The 26,232-nt window shown below is 35.0% G+C and overlaps 3 protein-coding genes and 1 long non-coding RNA gene across 7 annotated transcripts; 1 reads left to right on the forward strand and 3 right to left on the reverse strand.

Annotated features, from left to right (window-relative positions):
* Positions 1–225: 225 nt before the first annotated feature.
* On the forward strand, positions 226–613 carry LOC140959262 (uncharacterized). The gene is made up of 2 exons (XR_012171957.1): positions 226–368; positions 399–613. It is a non-coding gene; the product is annotated as an uncharacterized lncRNA (long non-coding RNA).
* Positions 614–2,148: 1,535 nt separating this feature from the next.
* On the reverse strand, positions 2,149–13,440 carry LOC140960429 (lysophospholipid acyltransferase LPEAT2-like). 2 transcript variants are annotated; one of them, XM_073418692.1, is made up of 14 exons: positions 12,946–13,439; positions 8,758–8,938; positions 8,497–8,556; positions 8,183–8,346; positions 8,029–8,092; positions 7,700–7,768; positions 7,115–7,210; positions 6,351–6,395; positions 4,728–4,798; positions 3,662–3,728; positions 3,097–3,147; positions 2,861–2,971; positions 2,723–2,770; positions 2,149–2,601 (listed from the first exon to the last, which is right to left on the reverse strand). In XM_073418692.1, exons 1-14 carry the CDS (start codon positions 13,368–13,370, stop codon positions 2,434–2,436), a joined length of 1,620 nt encoding a protein of 539 aa, XP_073274793.1. In that variant the 5' UTR covers positions 13,371–13,439; the 3' UTR covers positions 2,149–2,433. The 2 variants fall into 2 exon arrangements, with proteins under 2 accessions (XP_073274793.1, XP_073274794.1); XM_073418693.1 differs by lacking the exon at positions 6,351–6,395 and having other exon boundaries at positions 12,946–13,440.
* A 2,140-nt stretch (positions 13,441–15,580) lies between these two features.
* On the reverse strand, positions 15,581–19,355 carry LOC140960023 (protein cornichon homolog 4-like). Of its 3 annotated transcripts, XM_073418126.1 has the most exons (5): positions 19,214–19,355; positions 17,699–17,880; positions 16,546–16,668; positions 16,386–16,453; positions 15,581–16,064 (listed from the first exon to the last, which is right to left on the reverse strand). In XM_073418126.1, exons 1-4 carry the CDS (start codon positions 19,283–19,285, stop codon positions 16,426–16,428), a joined length of 405 nt encoding a protein of 134 aa, XP_073274227.1. In that variant the 5' UTR covers positions 19,286–19,355; the 3' UTR covers positions 15,581–16,064; positions 16,386–16,425. The 3 variants fall into 3 exon arrangements, with proteins under 3 accessions (XP_073274227.1, XP_073274226.1, XP_073274228.1); XM_073418125.1 differs by having other exon boundaries at positions 15,581–16,453; XM_073418127.1 differs by having other exon boundaries at positions 15,581–16,453; positions 19,266–19,345.
* Positions 19,356–20,887: 1,532 nt separating this feature from the next.
* On the reverse strand, positions 20,888–26,055 carry LOC140960164 (uncharacterized). Its single transcript, XM_073418315.1, has 10 exons — positions 25,801–26,055; positions 25,586–25,691; positions 24,623–24,683; positions 24,236–24,531; positions 23,315–23,454; positions 22,933–23,007; positions 22,584–22,674; positions 21,977–22,180; positions 21,621–21,665; positions 20,888–21,372 (listed from the first exon to the last, which is right to left on the reverse strand). Exons 1-10 carry the CDS (start codon positions 26,008–26,010, stop codon positions 21,287–21,289), a joined length of 1,314 nt encoding a protein of 437 aa, XP_073274416.1. The 5' UTR covers positions 26,011–26,055; the 3' UTR covers positions 20,888–21,286.
* Positions 26,056–26,232: the final 177 nt, after the last annotated feature.

Raw genomic sequence — 26,232 nt, forward strand, 5'->3', positions numbered from 1 at the left:
CCCCAAACATTCTGAATCGTTGGTCCGCCCCTCGTACATTTGCACAATTATACTTTTGGAAAGAAAGAGAAGGCAGAAGGTGACGGTAATCTAATGTATTTGGACAATTGCATTATAATAATCCCTTTGAATTTGAATATCTAATATGATTAATTCAGACACGGCCATTTTTCATGGCAAACTGCATATCCAACTGCTTTTTCTCTATCCACCCTGCATATGCTTATATGTTCATAGACAAAATTACAAGCGATTAGAGCTGCAGAATCCTCATGATGGAAATACACATTGGATCAAATATATTTGATTATATCATCAAAGGTCATAAATTTGAGACTTGAACATGGACAAGACATTTTGATGGAGAGGTAACATGGACAAGACATTTTGATGGAGAGCTTCCCTTGTTATGAATTAAACTTGGTTCGATTCTGAATTAACCTGGATCCAATTTGGCTTAAGGAACTAGGGGTCTAAACCAACAAAAAAGGTATCATTCCAAACTTTTCAGAACTATTGGGCCTTCTTATTTTGTAAAATTAGTATTGATTTTGTTGCACATTCAATTTGTCCTTTTGATCTAGTAACTGAAGCTGCCAAAAATGTTTAAGCTCTTATATATGCTAATAAAGTTCATGTGGTGCTCCAACCACCACAATTCTGGCAGTGGGTGGAGAATGGACCCTTGTTCACTCTTAGATTGCCCTCAACTCTTATAAGTGTTACTAGAAATCACCTAATATAACATTAGGTTTTTGACTACTTTAAAAGTGATATAATCACATTTAATGTGAATAATTACTATTTTTTAAATAAGATATTTCGATTCAATTGTGGTTATATTGACACGTGACAGTTATTAATTTTAAAGTAGAGGTAGTTCGGAAAAAAGTAAGATTCCCTTCTTTAGTAACAATAATTGCATACTTAAATGTGGAATAACGTAAATGTGAAAATATTTCCCTCAAATGGCTTGTACTTATATTTCAAATGAAAAAACAGAGTAGATTGCCTAATTTTGGCTACTGATATTATCTACCGGGTGATTATATGTTATATCGGAAGAAAAACTCTCGATACATTTTTTATATCAGATATTCGCATGAATATCATAATTCAAAACAAACATATAAGACTTGTTAATATTTTTATTGTTTTCAAGTGAGATGTTCACATAAAGATCTTACACAAATATACCAAGAGTAATACTCTCGATGTAACATAAAATCACCCTTATTTATCATATAGCAAATTAAATCTATTCAAAGTTGTGCACCCTGATAAGGAACAAGAGCTAGTGAAATTCTCGTTTGAAGCGGCTATGAATGAGAAGATTGACGGGCATTATTTTAGCGAAATCTTCCGACGCTCAAGTCATGATCTATTGTCGAAGTTTGAAGCGGCTATGAATGAGAAGGTTGACGGGCATTATTTTAGCGAAATCCTCCGACGCTCAAGTCATGATCTATTGTCGAAGAAAACAGATGACGACAATAGAATATACATAAATACCTAATAATGACTTGTGTTTTTACCTGCATGATACCCAAGTATTTTTGAGTGAGGAGGGAATTTATGTTTTTGACATGGTATTCAAACTTGCCTAACTTGCAGGCTTTGATTTGATCCAACATGATATTCCATTATCCATTAGATTTTATTCGACTTGTCTGTTACATGCCTTTCTTTTCGCTCGAGGACCTTAGTGTCTGATGTTCTAGACTAAAGTGAGACCATTTCTCCAAGAACTTCCCTGAGTTAGGCTATTCCAAGTCATCCTGCTATAGGCTGCGAATGCGCGGATCCTACGTGTCGATCGCTCTTCATATGGGAATCACTAGTCCCATTCACCAAGTCGGGTCAAGCGTGCAAAAGAAACACATGTAATAAGTGGAAAAAATTGTGTGCAATACACAATTGAAAGCAATAGATTTTTCAGTTGATCTAGTTTGAGGAATAAGTTGATATTTCTTGCAAAACCAATTTGATCTATTCTAGCATGTCCTCACAAATCCATACGATATTCTTTACAAGTTACAACAATATGTTTATATTTAGCATGTTAGACTAAATATCTCCAATAATTGTCATTTAATTCCATAAAATGCTTCTTACTCCACATTTTAATGCATTAAAATTTGATCTGGTAAGAATAGTAATTTTTCATAACAAATTGAGAGCACGCAATATGCTCACCCAATAACAACACAATGCAAAATTCAATACACTTACATAGCAAATTGAAGCCAAACACACGATACCAAGCACAACATTTTCAGAAGTAAAACTTGGACACACACATAAAGAACGGCACTCATGACTTAAGTTCCGAATCCAGTACAAATCAACACAAAAAATGGCTTGAGACTCCTAATCCAGCACAAATCAACACAAAAAATCGCTATCATTTGCACGTCATCCATCTGTCACAAACTACAACACCTCTATTAAAGTAGGATCCGATACAGACAAACCTATATGCAGCAGCAGAGGTGTGAAAAGGGCTATTAGCAACGGATGTCTCCTCAAACACGATACAAAATCGTTCTTGCTGATTTTTCCATCACTATCAACATCGAACAAACTAAAAAGCCCCTTGATCTGCAAAGATCAAAAAGTGACAATTTCTTAATAGTAGTGTTGAGAATATCAGCATCAATTTTCATAATCTGACTCCTCAAGTGTCATTGACAGAGAAAGTCCAGTTAATTCACAAACTCACCTCATCAAGGTGCAAATTCGGAACACCTACTGATATGGCATCATGTAACTGTCATGAGAAAACTCACAGATCATGATGCTAAACATAGAAGCCAAACAAATAACCAGGAACTAACAAAACTAATTGATGAAAAAATACCTTTGATTTTGAAATGTGATTCTTTCCATCAGCGACACATTCACTAAATGCTAGTTCACAAGCATGCCGAAATAGTGGCTGCTTCAAGACATGGGCAGATCCAAGCAGAAACTGACATAACAAGTGCTGTTAATAGTGAAGATTCTTGGTTGGCAGAGATTGTTATGTTAGCAGTATTTCTGCACATGCGTGCATTGCAAATGCACACTAGAATGAACACAGAAGTATTAGCTTACCTGTTTGAATGTTATTTTACCAATCTTGTGTGTATCGATAAACCCAAAAATCTGTGATATTAAAGAATAGAACATAAAATTCAAGTAAATTACGAAAAACTACAATCCAAATTAGATGCCATTCTGAAGACTAAAACCAAGGCCAGACAAAAAGTATAGCACCTAAAAAGACAAAGTCTAGCACCTAAGTCCTTTCTCTGTTCGATACTTCAATGTAGACACCAACAGGTTGTTCGTATGTACTTACAAAAATAAGTAGTAAGTGATTGCTAACCGTATAAGATTACCTCCAGACAGATTAAAGATAAAATTTGGACAAACGGACAGTGCATACAGGAAGAAAAGCAGGTTTTCACTAAATATATGAAGAAAACTAAGGGACAATGACAAAATTACAACAGAGGTGAGGTCAATGCTAACTTTCTACAAACCTTGATTGGGGAATTACTGTTATTTATCACCCTTATTCTCAAAAGTCATGAATCATGACGTACATTCTCTTTACCAATACACATAACAGACAAAAACTATACAAGCCAATGAAAAGCTTGAGTTGGCAGCTAACCTTCTCAGACAGCATGGAAGTTTTCAGCCTTAAAACTTTGATGAAGTTGTGGAACTCGACATATCCGCTGCAAATTGTAAGAAACTCTATAAGAACCATTCTTCGTATTTACAAACTAGATCTTCAAAATATATAAAATAGCTGCAATGCAAGAACTTAATAAAGAAATCCCCATCTAACTTCTTTATCAGTGTCCTAAAAAGCGCTGCCTAGGATCGCCTAGGCGTTGGGCGGTCGCTCATCGCCCCAATTTTTAGAAGCCACCTAAAGTAATATGTAACTTCCTTATTTTTTTATTTTAAAAAAAAAGATATTTTGACATATTTTTCAATCAATTTGTATCGTATAAAGATGAAGAATATGTCATTGATTTTGAGTTTGAATCAAATATAGAGGAATTGTTGGAGAAATACAGAGATAAACTAGAAACATTAGATATTTAGATATAAAAAAAAACCGCCTAAGCGGTGGGCGATGGGTGGTCGCCCGCCTACCGCTTTGTAAACACTGTTCTTTATGTTCAACTAGTGAATGGCAACATGCAACCCTTAACCCAGCAACCACAATGTGAGAATCATGAATAGCATAGAAAAAAATTGCAGAACATGGGCAAATTGTACTGAATATCGACTCATTTTTCTATTCACCCATCTTTATGGTGTCTATCAATGAAACTGATACTCAATAATTTTCAATTTGTTATTGTTTAAATAAATTACACCTCAACTTTCATTGTTAGCGTAGAAGCAAAGCTAGAAAACCTCCCACTTGTCACTTTACGCTAAATTGCACTTTATGCTAAAACTGGTACCATTTATTAACCAAGATGAAAAGGTCACCTAATAAAAAGGAATGAAGGAGATCAAAATTATTTTAATGGCCTGATTTTGAGATGCTAATTGATCTAGCATCTAGAAGTCATCACGGACCACGACTTGACTTCAAATAGTTATACAGTAACTTTAATTTTTTAACCCGTTTTGAGTAAAATAGAACAAGCGATAAGCTGATACAACGTACTTCAAGCATATATAACACATGGAAAACTCAAATGCTTTCCAAATACCTGGCATCTGGGTTCATTGAAAGATATATCTCCAAAAATTCCACAGCCTCCAAAACCCTTAGACGTAAAGACTGAAAACAAATGGCAATTATGATTATTATTTGCAGCAATTAATCAATACAAACAAGAAAAGATGCAACATCCAGAAGAAGTTGCAACAAATTTTACGGACAAAATCCAATTGAACGAAAGTATAGCATTCTAATGATTTTGGTTCAGCATTTTAGTTATGAAAAATTATTTTCCAAAATAATATCTGTGCCCAACTACAATAACTCGGAGGAATAAAATGATAATCGTACACTCAGATAAAATCTACCCACACGCCTAAAAAGGAGAAATTCTATCTACCACAGCTAAAAAGCAGCATTGAAACTTAATTACATTCAACTGCCAGTGCAGCAATATCGTTAGTTCGGGAAGTCGGGCTAAAATACATCGAGGATGATCTCACATGATCAATAAAAATTGCCATAGGTTATGAGGTCAATAACAATTGCCATAAGTTATTCTCTGAGCATATGTTTACCAAGCCATGGACAAAACAGGTCGCGCTAGGGCGGTGTTTTTCGACCGCCTCGGCGTGATTGCATGACAAGCTGAATTGTAGACAGAGGAGGCACACTAGTGCGGTTATTTCCGCTCACCCCAGAGTGAGACCTTCAAAAGTAAGAACATGGGGCAATGCGGGGCGCGCTAGGGCAATATCTTCTACCGTCCCAGTAGATCTCGCTAAGGAAAAATTGATCTTCTCGGATTTTTTACATTCGTGGACTCTTGGATGCAAATACAAGTAGCAAGCCCCAGCAGACAGAGGGCACACACGAAAAAATCATCAAATACGAACGCAGCAGCAAGCGAGGAAGATAAGAAAAGACGCAGCTGCACGGGAAAAGCAATCAAGAGCAAGAATGCAAGCGAAGAACAAGAACTTCACAAGCGTTTTCTCCTTTTCTCTTTTCTTTTAGTTAGGATTTAAGAGATCCTACCCCCAAAACAATTATGTTTTGACTTCTTTTTGAAGATTGAATTTTGTTTTTAAGCATCCTTGATTATGTTATTGTGTTGATTGCATCTTTGGATCGATATGAGATTTTATAACATGATAGAGTAACACAACTCATGGATCTACAACTTGCATAGACATATGAGGTAGAGTACATGTTGATAGTCATAGACCGAAAATCGAAAACTAGAGGATTCTATAGTCCGTTAATGCAATCGCAATTGTTAAATAATACAAGAACGTTTGGTTATTGCATTTTGTTGATTAAATTAATATAGTTTTACAGAACATATTGATAGTTAGGGAATTCCGTCAAAAGTATGACTTATAAATTGAAATTCAATCTATGTGAAACGATATCTGTACTTGTTACACTATAGTAAAACATGACTCGTACACTTACGATAACTATCGAGTAGATTGGAGATATTTAATTTTTCTAAATTAATGTGTTAGAAAAGCTCGATCAGTACACATAGTAAAATGTAAAACGGACCATATGCTAGAAGTATTTTAAGTTGCACGACAAAAAATGTCAAACCATATTGACCTCAGTGGATAGCGTCAAAGTAGTTCAAGTAACTTTTCAAAGAATAAATGAATTGAATCCAACTTACCGATTGCACCCAAGCCATTTCAACCATATAATTTGAGGGGTTTTCCTGCCGAAATTTTGACATTTTATCAGCAAAGAATCCAACATTTAGATAAGCATATGAACATATTATGTTCCTCGAGTAATAATGTTCATTTGACAATTATTTGAGCCAGTATAGAGCCTTCGACAAAAGTTACGGAATAAAATGGAAATAAGAAAGAAAAATCTCAATGAGAGAGGCATTTTCTAGGAATTTTTTCCCGACAAAAGTAGCATCTTTAAATGAATATAATATATTAACGGCTTTTCAACTTGACTAACCACTGCAACCTGCTTGATAAAGGATTTGAATTCTTATAGCTGAAATATTGTGCACAATAGCACAAATTAAGATGTAGGATTAAGAAGAAAAAAAAAAGAGGGTACATGATGGTAACAGAAGTCTTAAATGCATAATTTGCAAAAGAGTTGAGCATTGTAGTACTATGACAGATGTTCTCAACCCCATAAGGTGCACAAATTGCATGACTATCAACATAAGAACAATGTAAATTACTCTCTCATGCAAAATAAGCTATGTGAGCAGATATGAAGGATGATGCCCAGTATACTGCTATTTATTCCTTCAAACTTATTCAATAATAAAAGAACAAAAAGAATAAATTCAAGACAGCGACACACTGTTGATTGTTTAAAGCATGCACAAGTACTTTAATAGCAAACAGCACATTCGTGAACAATAACAACTGAACGAATTCTCAGGTACAAAAGCTAATCACAGACCTGCTTGAACTCAGCTGCCTTTGCAAAAAGCATGAAGTCTCCATAAGTATGTGATGTTTGTGGAACATTGAGAGCACTAGCAATGACATGACTTGTCTGCATTGAATCACATAAACAATTTAATCAATGGAAATAACAATTCAGTAAAATAATGATGAAAAAAATATTGCAATATACCAGACTCGTTGTTCAAAAGCCAAACAAGAGGATCTAAAGATCAGCTTATGACTTCGTAGGGAATTTGACCTAGGATCCTTGTCTACTAATGTAATGTTTGCTTTGTAACATTAAAATAAAAAATTTCAATCACAAAACTCAATTTCTAAACATGGCCGCTAACTTATTTCTCTACTTCATCTGACGAGAGAGTTCAAATTATTATTTCCAGTAAACCATAAATAAATTCCACAAACACGTATTTCAGATGTTGAAATGCCTTCAAAAGAACATTAATGGCTTGATTGGAATGCATATCATACTTAGAATTGTGATGTTAACACTGAAAATTACATGAGCACAAGTTGAAAGGTATCAAAACATATGACAGAGAATCAAACCTATGTAAACCAGTAAGACAAGACTCACTCTCTGAGCAAAACAGATGGCATTTTCCTTACGATTTTCGTTGGGCTTCACAACAGGAAGATATTCAACCTGTGCAACATAAGATTGAATGACCATACTAAACCGTCCAACAAAAAAAAATGTCAAGCATAAGAGAGCCTAAAAATGACAATGCTAGCTGAGTGCCCAAAGAATCATTTCCAAAGCAAGACAGTAATACAAATTCTGAACCTGGCTGCAACAGGTTAAAAGGTTCTTCATTTAGGTTATAGCAGAATCAATGATAACAGTAAATTATTAAATTCCTTCTTCTTTCTTATATCCAGAGACAATGAGAAATCGATGCATACCTCCATGAAATTGTGAAACTGCGTAAACATTCTGAACATCAATTTCCCAAGAGGTATATTCCCCCTGAACGAGATAACACTCATTTTGAGATTATAAGGAAATACCATACATGTTGACAGAACATCAGTGAAAAAAATCAGAGGGCCGCAATACCATGATTGGTCAAAATGTATGTGGGGATAACGGACAATGACTGGCTGAACGGTATGACCAGGGATGAATGCACCAAGTTGAAAGGACATAAGAACTCTGCCGTTGCTTGTTGTTCCCTCGGGAAATAAAAGCACTCGAGGAAATCGACCGGAAGAAGCCTTTCTCTGTATTCAGATTCTTGAATAAAATTTATAAATTTAAATTATACTCCAAACTTGGGACATGAATTAATAAAGCACGCATACATTCAGTCATTATTTGGCATCCTACATTTGGTTCAAACATAAAATAGAGTGCACACAGATGCCTTCTACCTTTATTTCATTTACAGCATGCTTCCGGGATGATTTTGAGAATCTATCAACATAAATAACCTACAGAAGGAATCAGAGTCTTTTGATTAAATTTTTGGTGAGATTCCTTGTTCAACAGCAATAAGGACAAATGTATAAATCAAGAGTTTAAAAATTCCTATGAATCTGTGACAGAAATTACTCCGAACCACCACTCTTCGAAAAGACTTGCAGAATCACAAACTGAAAATGAAAACACATTATAGCAAGAATCTAAATTACCTGCATTGCCCTGATGATGGTTCCAACAAAAGGCATGGAATCATGTGATTCAGAGGAAACTATTGTCGGAAACAAATCAAAGAAAAAGAAAATAGGTTCGATATATGACACATGATTCGAAACAACAATAGGAGCAATCTCCCTCGAGGCAGGCTTCCCTCGTCTTTTTATCCAATGGTAGCTGCAGTATGACAATCCAAAGTGATAGGAATGAGTTTTCCCACTCAAAATAGGACTCATATGCCAAAAGAGGAAAAAAAAACATCAACACCTAGAGGAAATCTAGACAAACAATTATAATCCTACAATCCTGAATTAATCATTTTTATTCTGTTTTAGGATCATCCACAGTTGATAATCATGCTAGTAAAATAAAAGCCTCTTTCATAAATGCTCAACTTTTGATCATCTGCCAATCAAACATAAAATGATACCTGACAAAAAGATCAATCAATTAAAACACACGGCAAGCTAAATTAGCTGGAATCTTTCCGATATAACTAGATTTACTAATGTTTTGGCTGAACAAACTAATGTTCTTATCTCAACAAGTGTCATGCCGACAGCATTTAAAAAATCTGAAATGTAATGCTTATATTTTCATTTGGTTTCTTTTACGGTGACTTCTTGTTTTAAAATATTTTATTTTTAGTACGGTATAATGGGTCCGTCGATTAAAAGAATAATTAAAGCTTCGAAAGTGGTTTTTCATCAAAAAGACTTCCCGATCATATGTAATGTGTATATATATATTCAATTTCTTGTATCTACTTGTTATTGTCAACATACAGCAATTCAAGTTTTCCGACTTTTAACATTATTTATAAGAAAAGAAAATATATATGATAACCACTAAAAGAAGATTAAATATGTATAATGGTGTCTCAGAAGTACATGAAATGATGAAATATTAGCAACTCTTGTTCTTTCTTCAATTACTCATCTCTTATTCTATTATAATCTAAAACAAAGCAAAATCACATACAGTCTTATTTGTAAAAAAAATCTAATCTAATAATTCAAAATAGACTTACACACTGATGCATTTCTATAGTACACAGATTAGATTGGTAGCATACAATTCCAATACCAACTTTGACAATCAATAATCAACCTAAAACACGTTCAACTTGCTCAATTGTTTACATCACTAAATGTTCCTAAAAATTATCATATTTGAGTCAAATCTACATTTTCCATGATGCACGCCAAAAGCGCACAAGATAGTTTATATAAGGTATGAGAAAAGTCAAACAACTTCGTGCACGAGAAACTTGTATGAAAAGGAAGGAGAAACACTGTGTTATTCCCAAATTTTCAAGAACAGAACATTTGATTCTAGACATTGCAAATACAATAGAATCTTAAACTTCTTAATACACATAAAACTTAAACCCCCACAATATCAAACTACTTTTTATAATAAGTAACATGATTTTTCAGAAGAATGGCTCCCACAATTTCCTGTCCGAGGCGATTGTTGATTTTAGAACAATTACTGATTAGCATTTTCATTTCAAGATTGAATTCGAGTACAGCGTTTTTTTTATAAGCAACGATATTTTATTAAATATTTAATATCTTTTAATTACCATAAGCGGACTAGTAATCCACTCACGACAAAATACTAGACAAGACACTGGTGCTGTAAAAAAATACACAGAGCCCAATCTCTCAATAAATCTGAGATTGAGACATTCTGAAAGACTACATGAGATCCAATCCAAGTAGATATTTTGATCTTGATCTTTTCCCAACACTTTTCCCTTGTAAGGTTGTCAAAAATCTTCTATTTTTCTCTATCCACACAGACCAACAGAGCACACATGGATCATCTCTTTTGCATCATCTCCGAAATCGGCAATTTACCCAGAACCGTTGTCCACGAGAATACTTGAATCTTTGTTGGAACTAGAGCTTTCCATATAACATCGTAAAATGGAAAAGCGGGAAATCTACTGCTCGAAAAGAAAGACTCAAAGAAAGATTTGATTGAAAAGAGACCTGACGTATCCCCAGCCCACACACGACATCATCTACCCCTTCAATCAACCTGATTCTATCTAACTTTCTTAATAACGCACTCAACTCACAAAACTCCTCATTCCTCAAACCCTCCGAAAATGCAAATCCCAAGAAGGGGAAGATGACGAATTATCAAATAAAGCAAAATAAGATATAAGCATATTATGAACCGAAGAAAGCTGAAACAAATACGGATAAAGATCCCGAAAGTAAGAATCCTCCCAAAACCTGAGCTTGGTACCTCCCCTAACCACAATCCTCGCTAATTGATGAAAAGTCGGGTAAGTTCTAGAAATAAACTTCCAAGGACATCTGAACATCACGTTTCTTGCTAAACATGCATCTCATCCATTATCTTGTAATCCGTATTTACTCACTGTAATATTTTTCCACAATGTCCTTTCTTCTGAGTAAAACCTCCACTACCATTTCCCCAACATGACCCTGTTTCTCAAACAAATATTTTCAATACCCAATCACCCTCTATTTTTGGGTTGGCACACCTGCTCCCAGGCAACCAGATGACTATGTGATTCACCAATCACCATCAGCTTCATACCAAAGAAAATCCCTCATGATCTTTCCCATCGCCTCCGATATGCCCTTCCTTCCTTTCGGTTGCTATCTCCTGAGATCCCTGCCCCTCACTTTCCAACTCATCCAACCTTCTAATTTTTTATCGTTTCAGCCTCCCTCACCATTGAGGCTCATATTGAGTAAAATAAATCGACAATCAATTTCTAAACTCCATTGCTTCCACCATGCTCAGCTGTGAACATGTTTCATGCAGTAGAAGCACAACATCCAGTGGCTAAACATCCCTCTAACACTACCATATCCCATGTGTAGAATTCACTTGTCATACCTCCAGCAACTTCTAAATAGCAGCTGTCGGTGTACATTCCAAATGCTGTAAGTTTGCATGGCACCCCAATACACGTTCAAGAATAGAGAACTGCGCATTATGTGAACACTTGGCAAATACAGTATGATACAAAAACAGAGGCAGAGATGACTAGGATGGTTGCAGGTATCCAGTTTCAAAGTGATGGTGGAGCAGGACAACAAACTGTCCTTATGGGTGATTCGTAATTGTGAGGCTCGTCATTTCAATGCCTTGAGTAACAGGGGCAGCAAGCAAATTTTCCTAGCCTTTCTCCGGCTAAAAAACTTGGTTCGGTCATCATTTCCCCTCGCCACTCTCGAGTTCACCAAGGACATTATGAAACTCCACTGAGGAGTTTTGTAAGCTACAGCAGCCATGTGGATTCAATTAGTGTGGGAGTGGAAACCTGTTATGCTACATAATGACATCAAAATTATGTCTGATCCCGTTTATTTTCTTCACTTCTATGCTTTGGGAGCGACATGCTTCAGTCTTCACATATTGAAGAGCTTGATTAGTTGGGAGCGGAATGTTTCAACACTCTTTACCCACTCTACAGCATGCGCTACCTGGAGGACTATGAGGTTCCAAAGGGGTAAGGAATTATATGATCATTAAAATATTAAATAGTTTACATATTTTTAACTAGTTTGATCCATTAGCAGTTGCAATAGCTTTAGTCACTTCATCAGTTTTGTCAGTCATTGAGAACATGTAATAGATGCCTAGTACCTATAAATATGACACTTGCACTCATACACTGAATAATAATGAAAAGCAATTTCCCTGTTCAAGTCCCTTCTCCTATCCGCTGGAATGCTCTCGGAACTCAGCTCCCTCCTCCGTTCTTCGCCTCATATCTTCGTCAGTTCTTGTAGTAAACACTCGCTCGAAGAGTAATAAACAATACGTTCTCATAATTTTTACTTTCGACAATTTGGATCGTATCTTTCAAAGATTCACTCTCAACTGATGAATTATATTTATGCTAGATACGTTAATATGTTGAAAATTAATCGGCACCCTTATGCATGTACGACGTACACAATTCGTGTACAGCGGTTGCATCTGTTCGCATTCACTGTAGATTATAACTTTCTCAACAATACGAACAGTGCTTCATTTCAAGAAGTCGAGAAGAAAGAAGCAAACAAGAAACGCAAAGATAAAATTCCATAGATACAGCAGCGGAGCAGCCACAGCTCACAAATAACAAATTCATCCAAAAAAAATAAACTTTTAAAAGATAGAGTAAAAAAATATGAGAAAGCGCATACCCAAATGAGAAAAGGATTGCACGGGCACACAAACGGGTGATCCACATAACCCGGCACCGCCATCTCGGAAGAGGATTCTGCTTATCCTTCCAGCCATGCAGCGCCAAAACAGTAGCCACATACCCCACCATCAAACAAAAACCAAAGAGCACAAGCCTCACGGCAGCAACAGGCAGGCAGATCACAATCTTCAGCCACTCGTACACGCCGTCCACTCCAGGAGTGCTGTTCCGAAACGGGTCGACTGTGTTGGATCCGGGCACCTCGAATTTTTCATGAGCTCCGATGAATTCAAACGGGTTTTGACACGCAGATTCGGTCCGTTCTGGGTTATCGCACCCGTTTACGTCGAGGACGACGTGAGGATGATGATCGGATGGACGGGTGACGAGGAAGGGAGTGGAGAGAGAGTCGTCTGCCGCCATGATTGACGAGTATTGGTGGTGAGGTCGGCAGCTTTATGGGAATGGTGGACTCGGGTGCGGTGCTGAATATTATAATATTTAGAGAATGGTGCCAAACAGGCCCACCAAGAAAACGGAACAAAAATGGGAGGGAAATCTGAAGCGACTTTCACGTGAGATCCACGCCACGAATTAATTAAATTAAATATAACAAATACGACAATTTTTTTCATATTATTATTACTACATAAAAATCAATTATTTCAGATTGGTATTAATATATATTTTTTTAGTACTCAAACATGAGTAACAAATATTGATATTAATAAAATTGTTCTAATTTTATACTCAAAATTGTATATTTTGTATCATATCTAAAATAGTTAGTACTCAAATATCATATATTAGTATCATCATTTCAATGTTTTGTAGTGATTTTTCGTCCGTAAAGACAAATGTGTCATTGATATCAATATTTGTAATACATGTTCGGAGTAGTCAAAAATAATATATTATAATCAGATCTGAAACAATTGGTACTCAAATATCATATTTTTAATGTTTTGTATCGATTTTTATCGAATAAAAAAAAGTGGGCTCGGAGAGTTCAAACACATTTTTCTTGACATGGGTACTGAAAGCAAATTTTTATTTATTTTTAGAGATTTTCGAGCAATCTAACGTATCAAAAATTCTAAACAAAAACATATTAATATTTCACATACTTAGTTTGATTCTTGCTATCATCTTGGCTCATCGGCCACGTTATTCACATATTTATTATGAAGGTAATGTTGTTGTTAATGCTCTGACCAATCAATGTTGGATTTAAATTGATTTAAGCCCCAATAAATTTTTAGAATAATTTTATTTTCTTCTGTGTTTTCCACATTATCATAGAATGTCAGTATTGAATAACTTGGGTAAACGACCTTTGGTCAAATATAATTTTTAAAAAATGACTTTAGTTTGTAAACATACTATGATACAGTTGGACCCAAATTCTGCAAGCTTGAGAAACTAGAATTCACACGTTTAAAGGCTCAATATGTTAGGAGATTTGGTTGGTTTGAGAAGTTGGACTTTTGTCCACACGTTGAGTAAGTTAAAACACGATCAATGATCATAAAAGATTGGTCGAACTGGTTGAAGGAGTTGAAACCAAAACGATGAACTCATCAATCAACTCAAGATTACATAAAAATGTTCTGCAAATTTAATCAGCTCTAATTCAATTTAGATCACTTGTTCTTAGTTTTTATATTCTAGTTTTAATTAGTTTCAACAAATTTGTTTTAGATTTTATCATCGATTTCTTCGTAAATATGTTGAATCCAATTCACAATTACAAAATTAACTTTGTCATTGTTCATAAATATTTCTTTAATTTCTAGATTTAGTTTCCTAGTTTTTGTGATTTACCGAAGAAATTATAGTTAATGACCGAGTCAGGATCCACATCGTTTGTGACTTAACGAAAAAATATCAACTAACGATCGAATCGAGATCCACATCGTTTGATTTTAGAAGTCATAATCTCAATCGATAGTTTGCACCCATAATTATATGTATTTATACATAAAAGCCCAAGATTGGATTAATAACTCGAGTTACTCAACAATGAAGCCTCTGAGAATATATGGGTTTGGACCAAAAGTTTTCAAGATGGATATGATTATCCTCCTTTATATATCTTTATTTATTGCTTGCAATGAGAGCCATTTTTAGTGGTTTTTTGTCAATAAAATAAACATATGTCCTACAAATATATTGTAATAACACAAAAACTCTTGTGAAACGGTATCACGAATCAATTTCGTGGGTCGAATATCTTATTTGGGTTATCCATGAAAAAATATTACTTTTTATGCTAAGAATATTATTTTTTATTGTGAATACAGTAGGATTGACATGTCTCACATATAAAGATTCGTGAGACCGTCTCACCAGAGATCTAATCTTGTAATAAATAACAGAACCTTAAATTCTACTCATCATTACAAGACAATGCAATTTGCAAGCAAATCCCACCAATCCCATGCTTAGGGCACACCACGTGCTTCCATGTGTTTCTCTTTCAACTGGCACCATGTGTTGTAAGCTCAACACAAAAATAATGCATTCTCCAATCTCACTATGTATATGGCCAGATTTGGATATAAAAAATTACATACAAAAAATATAGTTTCTTATTTCCTAAGACACCGGTTGATTCATAAGATGAGATGATAAAAAAATATAAAATATAAGGATAACAAATCAGTTCGTTGAACTTTAACAAAACATTGAATGAAACAAATATATCCACCAATCACACCAACCGTGCCAAAAACATTGTAATTGTTGTTATTATTTTTGCTGTGGTATAGCTAGCAAAAACTGTTACAGTTACAGCATATCAATGGAAAAAAACACTTAAAGCGAGCCAACTAGATCAAAGACATCATGGTTCAAGACATGAGAACAGCTTCTGGACATAAACACCCTCGAACGGATACCATCCACAGCTATTTCAGGTGATCAAATGCACATATGATAAATTTTTCCACCAGCATTACCAGAAAGTGGACAACAAGATTAAATTAATCTGCATAAGTTGTCCAACTGAAGTCCAGTAATACTTTCCAGATTATTCTTCCGCTATCCGGTGAACCAAACACACACAGCACATTACAGAGTTTATGCAAGGACATTTCTTCCTAAATAATGATAGACCTAGAAAATTACATCGAAGCAGACGAAAAACATGGGAAATATTAGATCAAGAACAATCCTTATTGTTTATTTTTAAAAACTTCGTCCCAGTGAATTTTTTGTTCAGTTAGTTCTTCAAAATTTCGGGTGGGACAAATTTGAATTCCCTTGGAACTGAGGTGTGCAATATAATTCGCAGACAGATCATAACAGGAAAATTGATGCGTTTACTACATACTATGGAAAAATAATCAAACAGAGAAATTAAAATGGCAAAGGAAATTTTAAAAAGTAAACATTTTATTAAAAAAATGTTACAAAGAATAAACATACATCACCTACAAAAATGTAAAGTTCGTCAGGGCACTCTAACCCAGGTTGTTCATTCTTCCACAATGGTCCAAATCATCCTGAAAGGTGTAAAATGGTAGTTATCAGCAAATCAAGGAGCAGACCAGATTTTGAAAAAAAATCAACAATGCAAAACAAGATTTTATCATACCAGAATATTGATAAAGCAAGAAGGATGACCAGATATATGAGCTTGTACAATCTTATCTTCTTCGCCCAACGAAGTTGGTTGAAGATCTCGGTTACATCTACCAAGTGCCGCCGCTGAGAATATCTGGTCATTAACCAAGAAATGATGGGAATTATGATTCTAAAAAACAAAGGAAAACTTTACAACCTAGAATTCAAATCCATTACAAATAAGACACATTGAAGTCTCTTTGCCAAACACATGACAAGCAATCAGCTAATGGCTTCCGTAATCTCACTTGACATTGGGATAGGAAAGGGTATTTTTTATAAAGTGATCATTCTCACATCTGTGTAAATGAATGCTTCATTTGAAAATTAAATCACATAGTTCTAATAACTTTTTCAAAGCTTTTTGTATCTTCCAGCACGAGACTGTTCAACCGATCAGAGTGCCAGTTAGATACATATTACAATGTGTTATCCGGACCCATAACATAATTTAAAGTACTAATCAATGCATCCCTACTGACCTGTCTATAACCAGCATTTTCAATGTTGAAGTAGGTGTTATTGGATAGTTTCTCTGGTAGATCATTGATCACTATGCTTTTCGAGTCACACTGTCATGGTACCATTGTTCACTAACAGGGACCAGAGATCTATTTGTGAATATATACAAGATTGTGGGATACACGCTGTAGAAATCGATTCTCTCATTTTCTCAAATCATTATTTGTTCATTTTTTTCACAGAGGGGTTAATGATTAATGATTCTTTCCTCTTCGTCAAACTCACGAAATTAAATTCCATGCTCAAATTACAGTACATAGCTTTAACACTCAGGTAATTCTCATACTCACGAAGTCAAAATTCTGGATTACTCATGAAATCCAATTATTTTAGGGATAAATCTTTAAAATCATTTTCATTAATCAACACTAGTCAAATTTATGTGAAGCATTCACCGAGTTCTGACAAAAGAAAATATCATACTGATAAAGTGATAATTACATCTTTTTATGGCCGATAGTTATCTACAAAACGGAAGCATGCTGTCAGTCAAAACAAAATTCTTCAACGCAACATATTCGAGTGACAATGTCAGGGTGGATTGCATTTCTAATAAAAGGTTTGAAAATTCTTGTAGGCAATATACTAAAAAGAAGACTTACACTTTTATATTGTAATATAAATATGGAAGACACATCAAGAACATAATCCAATGTCCGGAGGTAAGATGGACAAAGCATAGAACTCCTTCAGCAATGAACTCAGGCCATACAACCCAATTTATTCTTGATGCTGAGTCATATGGGTTGATGTAATCAAACTCTAAATCGGTCAAGCACATTAGCTGCAATTAGAAAAATAATTCAGTTTCAGATTTAGTGTAGCATAGAAGAAGAGGGGGAGGCATTGTGAGAATGCAGAAGAAAGAATGACAAATATTTTGGTCCAATGTATAAATTTGTTCATCTTGTATTTGATACTACATCCGTCTAAATTATATATGTATATATATAATCTCAAATATATAGTTAAGTTTTTAAATTTAGTTATTTTTTTTTGATTTTTCTAAAATACCCTTATTCGTTGAGTTTCGAAAAAACATACAACTATTTTTTAATGAATTAAATAAAGATAAAATGGAAAATTTGTATATAATTTGTTTTTTCAGTGATTTTCTTAATATATGTGAAAAAACAAACAAAAATATATATTTGAAATTACTTATTATGAAAATCGGATGGACAAATTAATTCGATTATATTTGGAGCTATTTCTATATCAAATGTACTATTTCATGGTCTTCAAGGTCAAACAATATTTGGAGCTGTTTCTATATCAAATGTACTATTTCATGGTCTTCAAGGTCAAACAATATTACTACTTCAATACATAACACACCGTTATGTGTTAGACTGTCCTTATGAGTCTCCCATTAATGCCTTGTAAACTTCACGTTTCAGTTGTTCATTTTTGAACATGATGGGGAGTTAGATGTCTCATATCAACTCAGTTAAGTTCTTGAGTGTTGTATATATGGACTTAGACAATCATCCATTTGAGCTAGTTTTTTGGTAGGCTAAAACTCAAATTCATGATCTTCAACACTAGAGCCAATCACTGAGCTCCCACGATATGATAATCATATTGCCTACCCACGATCTGTAAATTCTGTACTCTGGATCTAAACCTCGTGATCTTCTTTTTCATTTTACCCTTTTCACTCCTCGACCATTCATAAACATGTCCATTCTTCTCGAGCGATCAGCACAATCAATATTTGTGACCTCTCTCCTTACAGCACAAGTTTTAAAAATCATAAACACAACTCAATCATCCACATAAACTAGAAAGGAGACGTAAATCAGTTTCAACTGTAAATTTGCGTTTTCTTACTCATATATGGAGATCTTGCATCTCAATTTCACAACGTATCAAAAAAGTTACAAGATTCAAAGTCTATTCCCATCAACAGAGAATCACTCCACAAACACATATATTTCGTTCAACCCATTATGTATAAGCACTAACTAAGAAAACCCATCAACTTTTTTAAAAAAATAACAAATAAACGAAATATCAATTCATCGGAAAGGAAATCAGACGGAGTAATTATCATATGAAAACAGGAATATTGCTGGAATTAGAGACACATATTAGGTATATATTATGAAAAATACCTGGTAAAGAATAAGGGCTAGAATGATTATGAGTAAGAAAAAGGCAAATAACCATGCAAACAGATGCACCATTGCCTTCGCTCCAACTCCTCTCGCTACTTTTTCGTTTGTGCTTTCTCATGTTTTCGTCTGTGTTCGACAACCTATATTATTCTTTGCTGAGTAACGATGTCCTCAAACGATTTAAAACCCAACTAACGCGACTTTAAACAAGACACTAGCATGTATATTTATTTAATCTTTAAATAATAAATAAGCAATTTATCTTATTCCTTTACTTTAAAAAAAAATATCGTCGAAATATGCGATCAGGTTTGTTCGATCTCTGCATGTACTAATTAATTGCTTAAACCATATCTTATAATTTATGATAGTATATTATATTCTTGGGGATGAGAATATAAACCCTTGCCAACTTTTCATTCTTCAGCATATACATATGAGAAACATGGAATGTAATTTCACAAACTGGTGCAGGTGCTTGACAGAATAATTCATATTCTTGTTGACATTTATAGTCTATTATGCGTCGGAGGATGATGTTGTTGGAATATTGAATGAAATGGGACATGAAGTTGTCCTACATTGGAAGTCAAACCAAGTCTTATCCTACTTATTAGTTCTAAGTTTGAACTATGAGATTGGGTTCTTAGGACACCGGGAGTTATTGAAAAGGGGAAAACGCTAATAGGCTGGATCTCAGTGAAACACATGCGCGCAGTCGGCTCGGTGAGATCTCTTGATCAACCTTGTTTTCCCCTAATGTGGTGAATTTTCACGTAAAGGCTCCTAGCTGCTAGGGACCTTAAAGGCACTGCATGTGTTGTGATTTGGTTGATGTGCAATGTGCTTGTGAGTAATAAGAAGGCAATCCAATGTCAGTGCAAATCCGTTTAGATCCTCAAAATGTGACTTCTATGGTATCACTGAGAGCAGATATGCGCCTGCTAAACGGAGAAGTTTTCGATATGTGCCTGCTGCTTTCTTGACTTGGTTTTGTGATCCAATAAATTCCAGGGAGTAGTTCACAGAACTATTTTGCCAGACTATAACGATATGTCTGCCTGTGCTAGTTGTGTCCATCTCACAGTAGGTGTATTTATGATGAAAGTAAAAGGGGATGTGTGCTCTGCATGATATCAGCTACAAACTTTTATGCTCTTAACCGTAGTTATTGAAGTCTAGAGGCACTCTAACACTGACATCCTTCGCCGACCCTTTGTTCAAAGGACAGGTCGATGTATTGTCTGGATGAAGCAAATTACATTTTAGAATTTAGATGTATGAAGAGTCTATATCATGTAACTTACATTATGTTACTTGGAAGCTTTTGGGGAAAAAAAAGAAGCTAAAAGCACTATGCCAAATCTTTCAGCACTCTAATAGTAAGATATTTGTTTTCAAAAAGAAAAAAAAAGATATTTAATTTTGTTAAATTTATCATTTCTAACGAAATACAAACGAAAAGGACTTTCATCATGGACGTTTAATTACTATTTACTCCTCATCTCTTGGATGATTTAAATCGGCGTTACGAGCGTTTTGTGGTGATTTTTCATGATCACGACAGCAAAAAAGGAGGGAGAAGCTGATGGGAATGAAATTCTGTCTTTCATGTATCATCTATGTAGAATACTATTTCCTGATATATAAATGTATAAGATTATATAAATGTAATTTATGAGATTTATAATTTGCTTTTAAACACGAGCATTTCTAAGAGAAATTCAATGTTTCAAAATTGCTTTCACAACGCAACATTTTTGGATACAGTCTATGCAAACATGAGCTACGTTGAGGCACCGAAAACGATCTCCTGAGATCAGAAGTCATAAGCTCGCCATCTTTTCGAGTGTAAACAAAAGTATTGAGTCAAACTAGTAGCTCAAAATTTTCTAGAAGTCTGGATCTGCTCTCGAACACTTCGGCCTTCTTCTGAAGGCGATAGCGGAAGAATTAAAGCCTGTGATCTTCCGTTTAAAAAAACTTTTGACACGAATATGTGTAAATATGCTTTGCCTTCTGCTTACGTTTCCATGATATTAGCAGGAACAGTCCACCGGCACGTTTCTCTCAAGAGGGAGGAGGTGGGGCTGCCCACAACTTCACTTTCTTGTCAATGCCGGCCGTAGCTAGAACCAGCTGCTGCTTATTATTTTCTACAAATATAGCACAAGAAAAACAAGGGTAAATCTATTTATATATGTATAAATTGCAAGTGCCAAAAAAAAAAAATTTAAAGCTTCCTTCGTGTGTCGGAACCATAAAGATTCTAAATAACACTCATTGTGGTTTCTCCCAAAAACCCAGAGGCTTTCGTCTAAAGATTCGAGGAAATACCAGCTTTTATTTTTGAGAAAAAGTGAATTATAGTAACAAAAAAAAAGAACATCCATCAAGTACCAACCTGTTGGAATAGATGTGGGTGCCCACAACATGTCTGAAATATCACCTGCGTTAAAACATGATTGAATCAAATATTTGATGGGGAAAAAACTATACCAAGGCTTTTTTGTGCATGATTATACTTTGGAAGTCGACTGATACGCAACAGATAAAAACTTCCATTGTGCATAATTCAAGGTTTTTTTTTTTTTTTTTTGTGCATAATTCAAGGTTGAAGAGTGTGCGTGAAATAGAACTCGGAAAAGATAAAATGGTACTGCAATTTCCAGAAGTTACAAATAGGAAAACCTAGGATACAACTATGCAATGCATAACAAAACGAAAAATAAAAGTTAGAACCATAGAAAAAAGGTTTACCATCGTGGGCTCTTTCAGCTGTGTCTAAAATCTGCCCAGTCTCAGCACATAGCCAATGCAACGTCGGACCATGAGTTGCTGCCAATATTTTTCCGTCAGGAGAAAGACTGAGGCGATCATAGTGCAAAGTCGCGCCATTTACATCATGAAGAGGAATTGGAAACACCTTTAGAGTTTTTGGATCCTCATCTAGATGGTACCGAACTTCATGTAACAGCCATTAGTCAGCAGACATATTATTTTCCAAATTATCATTAAAAGTAAAGATGTAGTAACTTAAGGTCAACAATAAATGGTCAAAGAACTTAAGGTCACAATATATGGTCAAAGAACAAGTAGTATTGGCTTCAAAATCACTCGTTGTAAAATACACAATTTTTTGTGACAATTTAATTTTACAATTGGCATGGGTTCAGCTATCTATCTTTTTTTATGGTGAAAGAAACACATCCATAAATCTCAACGAATAAAAGGCAAAAATACAGACCTAGAAATGTATAGAATATTCTTAATCTTAATTTTAATCTTAAATACCTAAATGCTACAGTTTGTTGGTTCATTAGCAAAAATTTATCAAACCAGACGTAGACTGCAAAACTAATCCTACCATTGATATTCCATAATCTTATTGAGCCATCCTTGGATGCTGTTAGGATTTTCTCCGACTTTGGATCGAAGCAAAGCCAAGTAACTGCACTCTGGAAAATGACCCAAAAAAGTTAAAACCATCAGAACCAAGTAAACTTGGTCAATAAAGATTATTACGGAAACCAGCATAACAAACTGAACTGAAACAAAAATGCATTTAACATAAAAATATATATAAATTGAGAATGAATGCATGCATTTAGTCCAGTTGAAAAGACGCTTTTGATAAACTATGAGCCAACAAATAAAAACAATAAGCACAAAAGCATTAAGCATAACATATAGTACGCATGAAGATGGTATACAACCTTGTGCCCTTTGAGCTGCATAACTTTCAGAACCTCTTTGACCGAACCATCTTTTGAATACACGATTTCCCAAACCTGTAAGATAAAGCTAATACAGGTAACAGAAAGTTTCGACACACAAAAATTCAGATGGCGTACCATTAAGTGACACTTTCAATGGTAATAAAATAAATAGTTGCACTATAAAATAAGGTGATGTACGCAATTCTTTTCTACGGGATGGAAAAAAAAGTAAAGCGCGGTGAAAACGTGAATACAAACATTTTCCGGAGAAGTTTTATGATAAACTTGGATGGTTATGAAGCGGACTTATATCTACAAACAAAAATCACTGCTCACAGCACTAGTCATGAAGTTCACACGACTGAACAAATAACATTACCTTCACATCTGCAGTAAAAGCAGCTGCCGCGATGAACCGCCCATTTGGAGATATAGTGGCCATCGTATTTTTTAGCTGATTTGTATCAACAGTTCCCAATAGCTTCCCGGTTTTTCCATGCCAGAGTTTTATGTCAGTGCCTGAAGGGGAAAAAAGGTAAATTAAAAACACGCAGAAATATCATTTTGAGAGCAGTAATTTCTTATTTAACATAAGAGTGGAAGTATATCTAGAAAAACAGTTTCGTGATCCTGCACTAGCCAACCACAAATGCAAAAGTTGTCCCATAGGAAAATATATATGGTAATATGTTACGACCCCAAAATGATTTAGCAGAGAAATGACTAAGTTGCCGAGCAAATAAGAACGAAAGCAACATAATAGAAATTTAATATATATGATATGCTATAATTTTACCAGAGTTGCCTCTGCACAAGGAATTGTACTTCCTTCAATTCCCTAGAAAAGCTAGTTAAACAAGAGAAAACAGAATAATTAATAACCAAACTCCAACCAACTACTTTCCTTTTATAATCCCTTTTTGTCAATATATCTGTGGAGTTAAATTATTTATTTAAGGGTATTTTAGGACACCAAAACCACCCACTCTAAAAAATATCAGTCCATATTTCTTCACTAATTTGTGTTGGCCAGGCCAATTAGTGCTTTACATAGACAAGAGCAAAGGAAAAAAGAGGAACTAAAAATGCTGACAACGCACTTGTTGGAAATTAATAATGCATTTTATCTCTGTCTCCCCAGGTCAATAACAATCTTATGAAGCAACATAGATATACTGCACAGGAAAAAATAACCAAGTTATTAACAACATTGGATGAGTGCCGTGGTAGTGAGAATTTCTAGGAGTTACAATAAAAATCGTGCAGCAATTTAATTAAAAACACATACATGAAAAGATACCTTCAGAACACGATGCAATAAGTGCACTTCCATCAGCGCTTCCATGCGTCGCTTTAGTTCCAATTAGAGTGATAATGGCCCTATTTTCATGAACTTTATGGAGTTCCCATTTGACTTCTGGGAGAGGGAGTTTTGTCAGTTGCCTCTGCGCATCAGTTGTTTTTGCCTTTTCTTCTCCATACATGTACAAAGATGATCCGGAAAGTGCTTGGGAAGCCACTACCACAGAGGATGCATCATCAGCAAATGCAACTGCAGTTGGATGACCTCCAGCAGGTAAGTTTATTCTCAGAAACCTAAAATTATATAATATGAATAATAAGACCATACTAAATTATGAGGCTTGTGCTAAGGAACAGTTCATGAGAATGGTAGCAGGATTCATACTTGAAACTTTTGCTTGAAGCATCGTCCAACCTGAACACTCTGACAACACCATCTCCACAAGCTGGCAAACAATTTATAAGGTACTATTCAATAACTTGACGACTTCGACCAGACCAAGATTCTAAGTCAGAAATGACAAAACTCTAGACGAGTTAAAAGACCGAAAAACAATATTCCCCAATTCCAAACAACTCCGATGGAAACTTTCCTATAATAAAAAACACTTAGCGATATCCGATAGCACGGTGAAGTGAGAGATACTCGGAATCAACCGTGCAGATTGAGAACAGTGCTCCTGGGATATTAATCACATCACCGGAGGTTTTTTCTTTTTTGAATTGATGCTTGAACAACAGCACAAACAAGTGGATGTCATACAAAGCACACGAGCATAAACTTGTAAAATATATTCAAAAATTTTAAAAAAAAAAATCCGACAGATTTACAAAATCTCCATCAGATGCACAAAAAGATCAGGGAGTTTTGAAACAATTTAATGTAAAATAATTTATTCTTTAAAATATTTAGCAGGTACATAATATACTGTACTATTCTTTTTTCCTTTCTAGATGAATTTATTAGAATCAAGAAATTAGTTGATCGATTAGTTCTGATTGATATTATAGTTGACTTTCCTAGAATAGGTCATGAATGCTTTGTGTAATATTCCACCTTCAGATATATGAACCTCGTTCAACCATCAGAGACCAAGCAAAAAGGAAAAACTCCACTGCCAATCATTTTCTCTACTTAGCTGAAACCATAGAAGCCTCCTTCTTACTAACAAAGAATAACCCAGAAAAATTGCAACCCACGGAGGAAATCAAACAACATTGCACAAATAACCAAACCATAAAAAAGTATAATTTTTGAACAAAAGGGCAGGGGCAGTAAACATATTTCCACGACTACACAGTAACAAAGAGCAGTAAAAAGTAAAATCAAGGATAAATAGCCATTCACCAGTCGCTAAACTCCGTGCATCAGGTGAAAAGCACAGCCCCGTGACTGCATCACCATGCCCTTTCAATGTATTCAAATCCAGCGGATGATGCTTCTTATTTGCATCCTGTAGTTCCCATTTCACAATAACAGAAACAACTAACTATTTACACAGATCAAATTGCACAAAATCACAAGACTTAACCAGAATAAAGGGCAAAAAAACTGTTCTTTACCTTATCTGCGGCATGAGAATGCGCACGGGTTTTCTGCTGCAACTTCTTGGGCACCGTTGGCTTCGTCTTCAAATCCGGGTTGAACGTTTCGGGTCTCACGATTGACTGAATTTCGGATTTTCTCTTCCGAAAATAATTACCAAAGATTAAAAATGCGATCAGAGTTCCGATTACCACCGAGAATCCTACAATTGGAAGAAGTGCATCCATTGTCGCTCGACCACAGGAAGATTCCACAATTTACACTTAGTTGACAATGAATTAATTTATCAGTGCATTACAGTAGTGTATAACTTAAAGACGCATTCTAAGCAATGCGACAATGCTGATTTCCAGAGGAGAGAGAAATATCTGAATTTTATTTTATTTTTAAAAATATCAAAATTTACACTTATAATGGCTGTTTTTTTTTTCCTATCAATTTTTTTACCC

This window comes from Primulina huaijiensis, chromosome 15 (genome assembly GCF_012295235.1).
Source record: "Primulina huaijiensis isolate GDHJ02 chromosome 15, ASM1229523v2, whole genome shotgun sequence".
Lineage (NCBI taxonomy): Eukaryota > Viridiplantae > Streptophyta > Magnoliopsida > Lamiales > Gesneriaceae > Primulina > Primulina huaijiensis.

What these genes read in the sequence shown, in the direction of transcription:
- LOC140960164 (XM_073418315.1), bottom strand. Translation starts at nt 26,010, where the DNA reads ATGGATGCACTTCTTCCAATTGTAGGATTCTCGGTGGTAATCGGAACT. An exon ending in AAGATTATGGAATATCAATG is followed by an intron (nt 22,181 to 22,583) that starts GTAGGATTAGTT and finishes TGTTACATGAAG; the next exon opens with TTCGGTACCATCTAGATGAG. An exon ending in AGCTGAAAGAGCCCACGATG is followed by an intron (nt 21,666 to 21,976) that starts GTAAACCTTTTT and finishes GTTTTAACGCAG; the next exon opens with GTGATATTTCAGACATGTTG.
- LOC140960429 (XM_073418692.1), bottom strand. Translation starts at nt 13,370, where the DNA reads ATGGCGGCAGACGACTCTCTCTCCACTCCCTTCCTCGTCACCCGTCCA. An exon ending in ATGCTGTAAATGAAATAAAG is followed by an intron (nt 8,347 to 8,496) that starts GTAGAAGGCATC and finishes ATCTGAATACAG; the next exon opens with AGAAAGGCTTCTTCCGGTCG. An exon ending in ATACATTTTGACCAATCATG is followed by an intron (nt 8,093 to 8,182) that starts GTATTGCGGCCC and finishes TATCTCGTTCAG; the next exon opens with GGGGAATATACCTCTTGGGA.
- LOC140960023 (XM_073418126.1), bottom strand. Translation starts at nt 19,285, where the DNA reads ATGGTGCATCTGTTTGCATGGTTATTTGCCTTTTTCTTACTCATAATC. An exon ending in TAGCCCTTATTCTTTACCAG is followed by an intron (nt 17,881 to 19,213) that starts GTATTTTTCATA and finishes TTCTAATTGCAG; the next exon opens with CTAATGTGCTTGACCGATTT. An exon ending in CTTGCTTTATCAATATTCTG is followed by an intron (nt 16,454 to 16,545) that starts GTATGATAAAAT and finishes TACACCTTTCAG; the next exon opens with GATGATTTGGACCATTGTGG.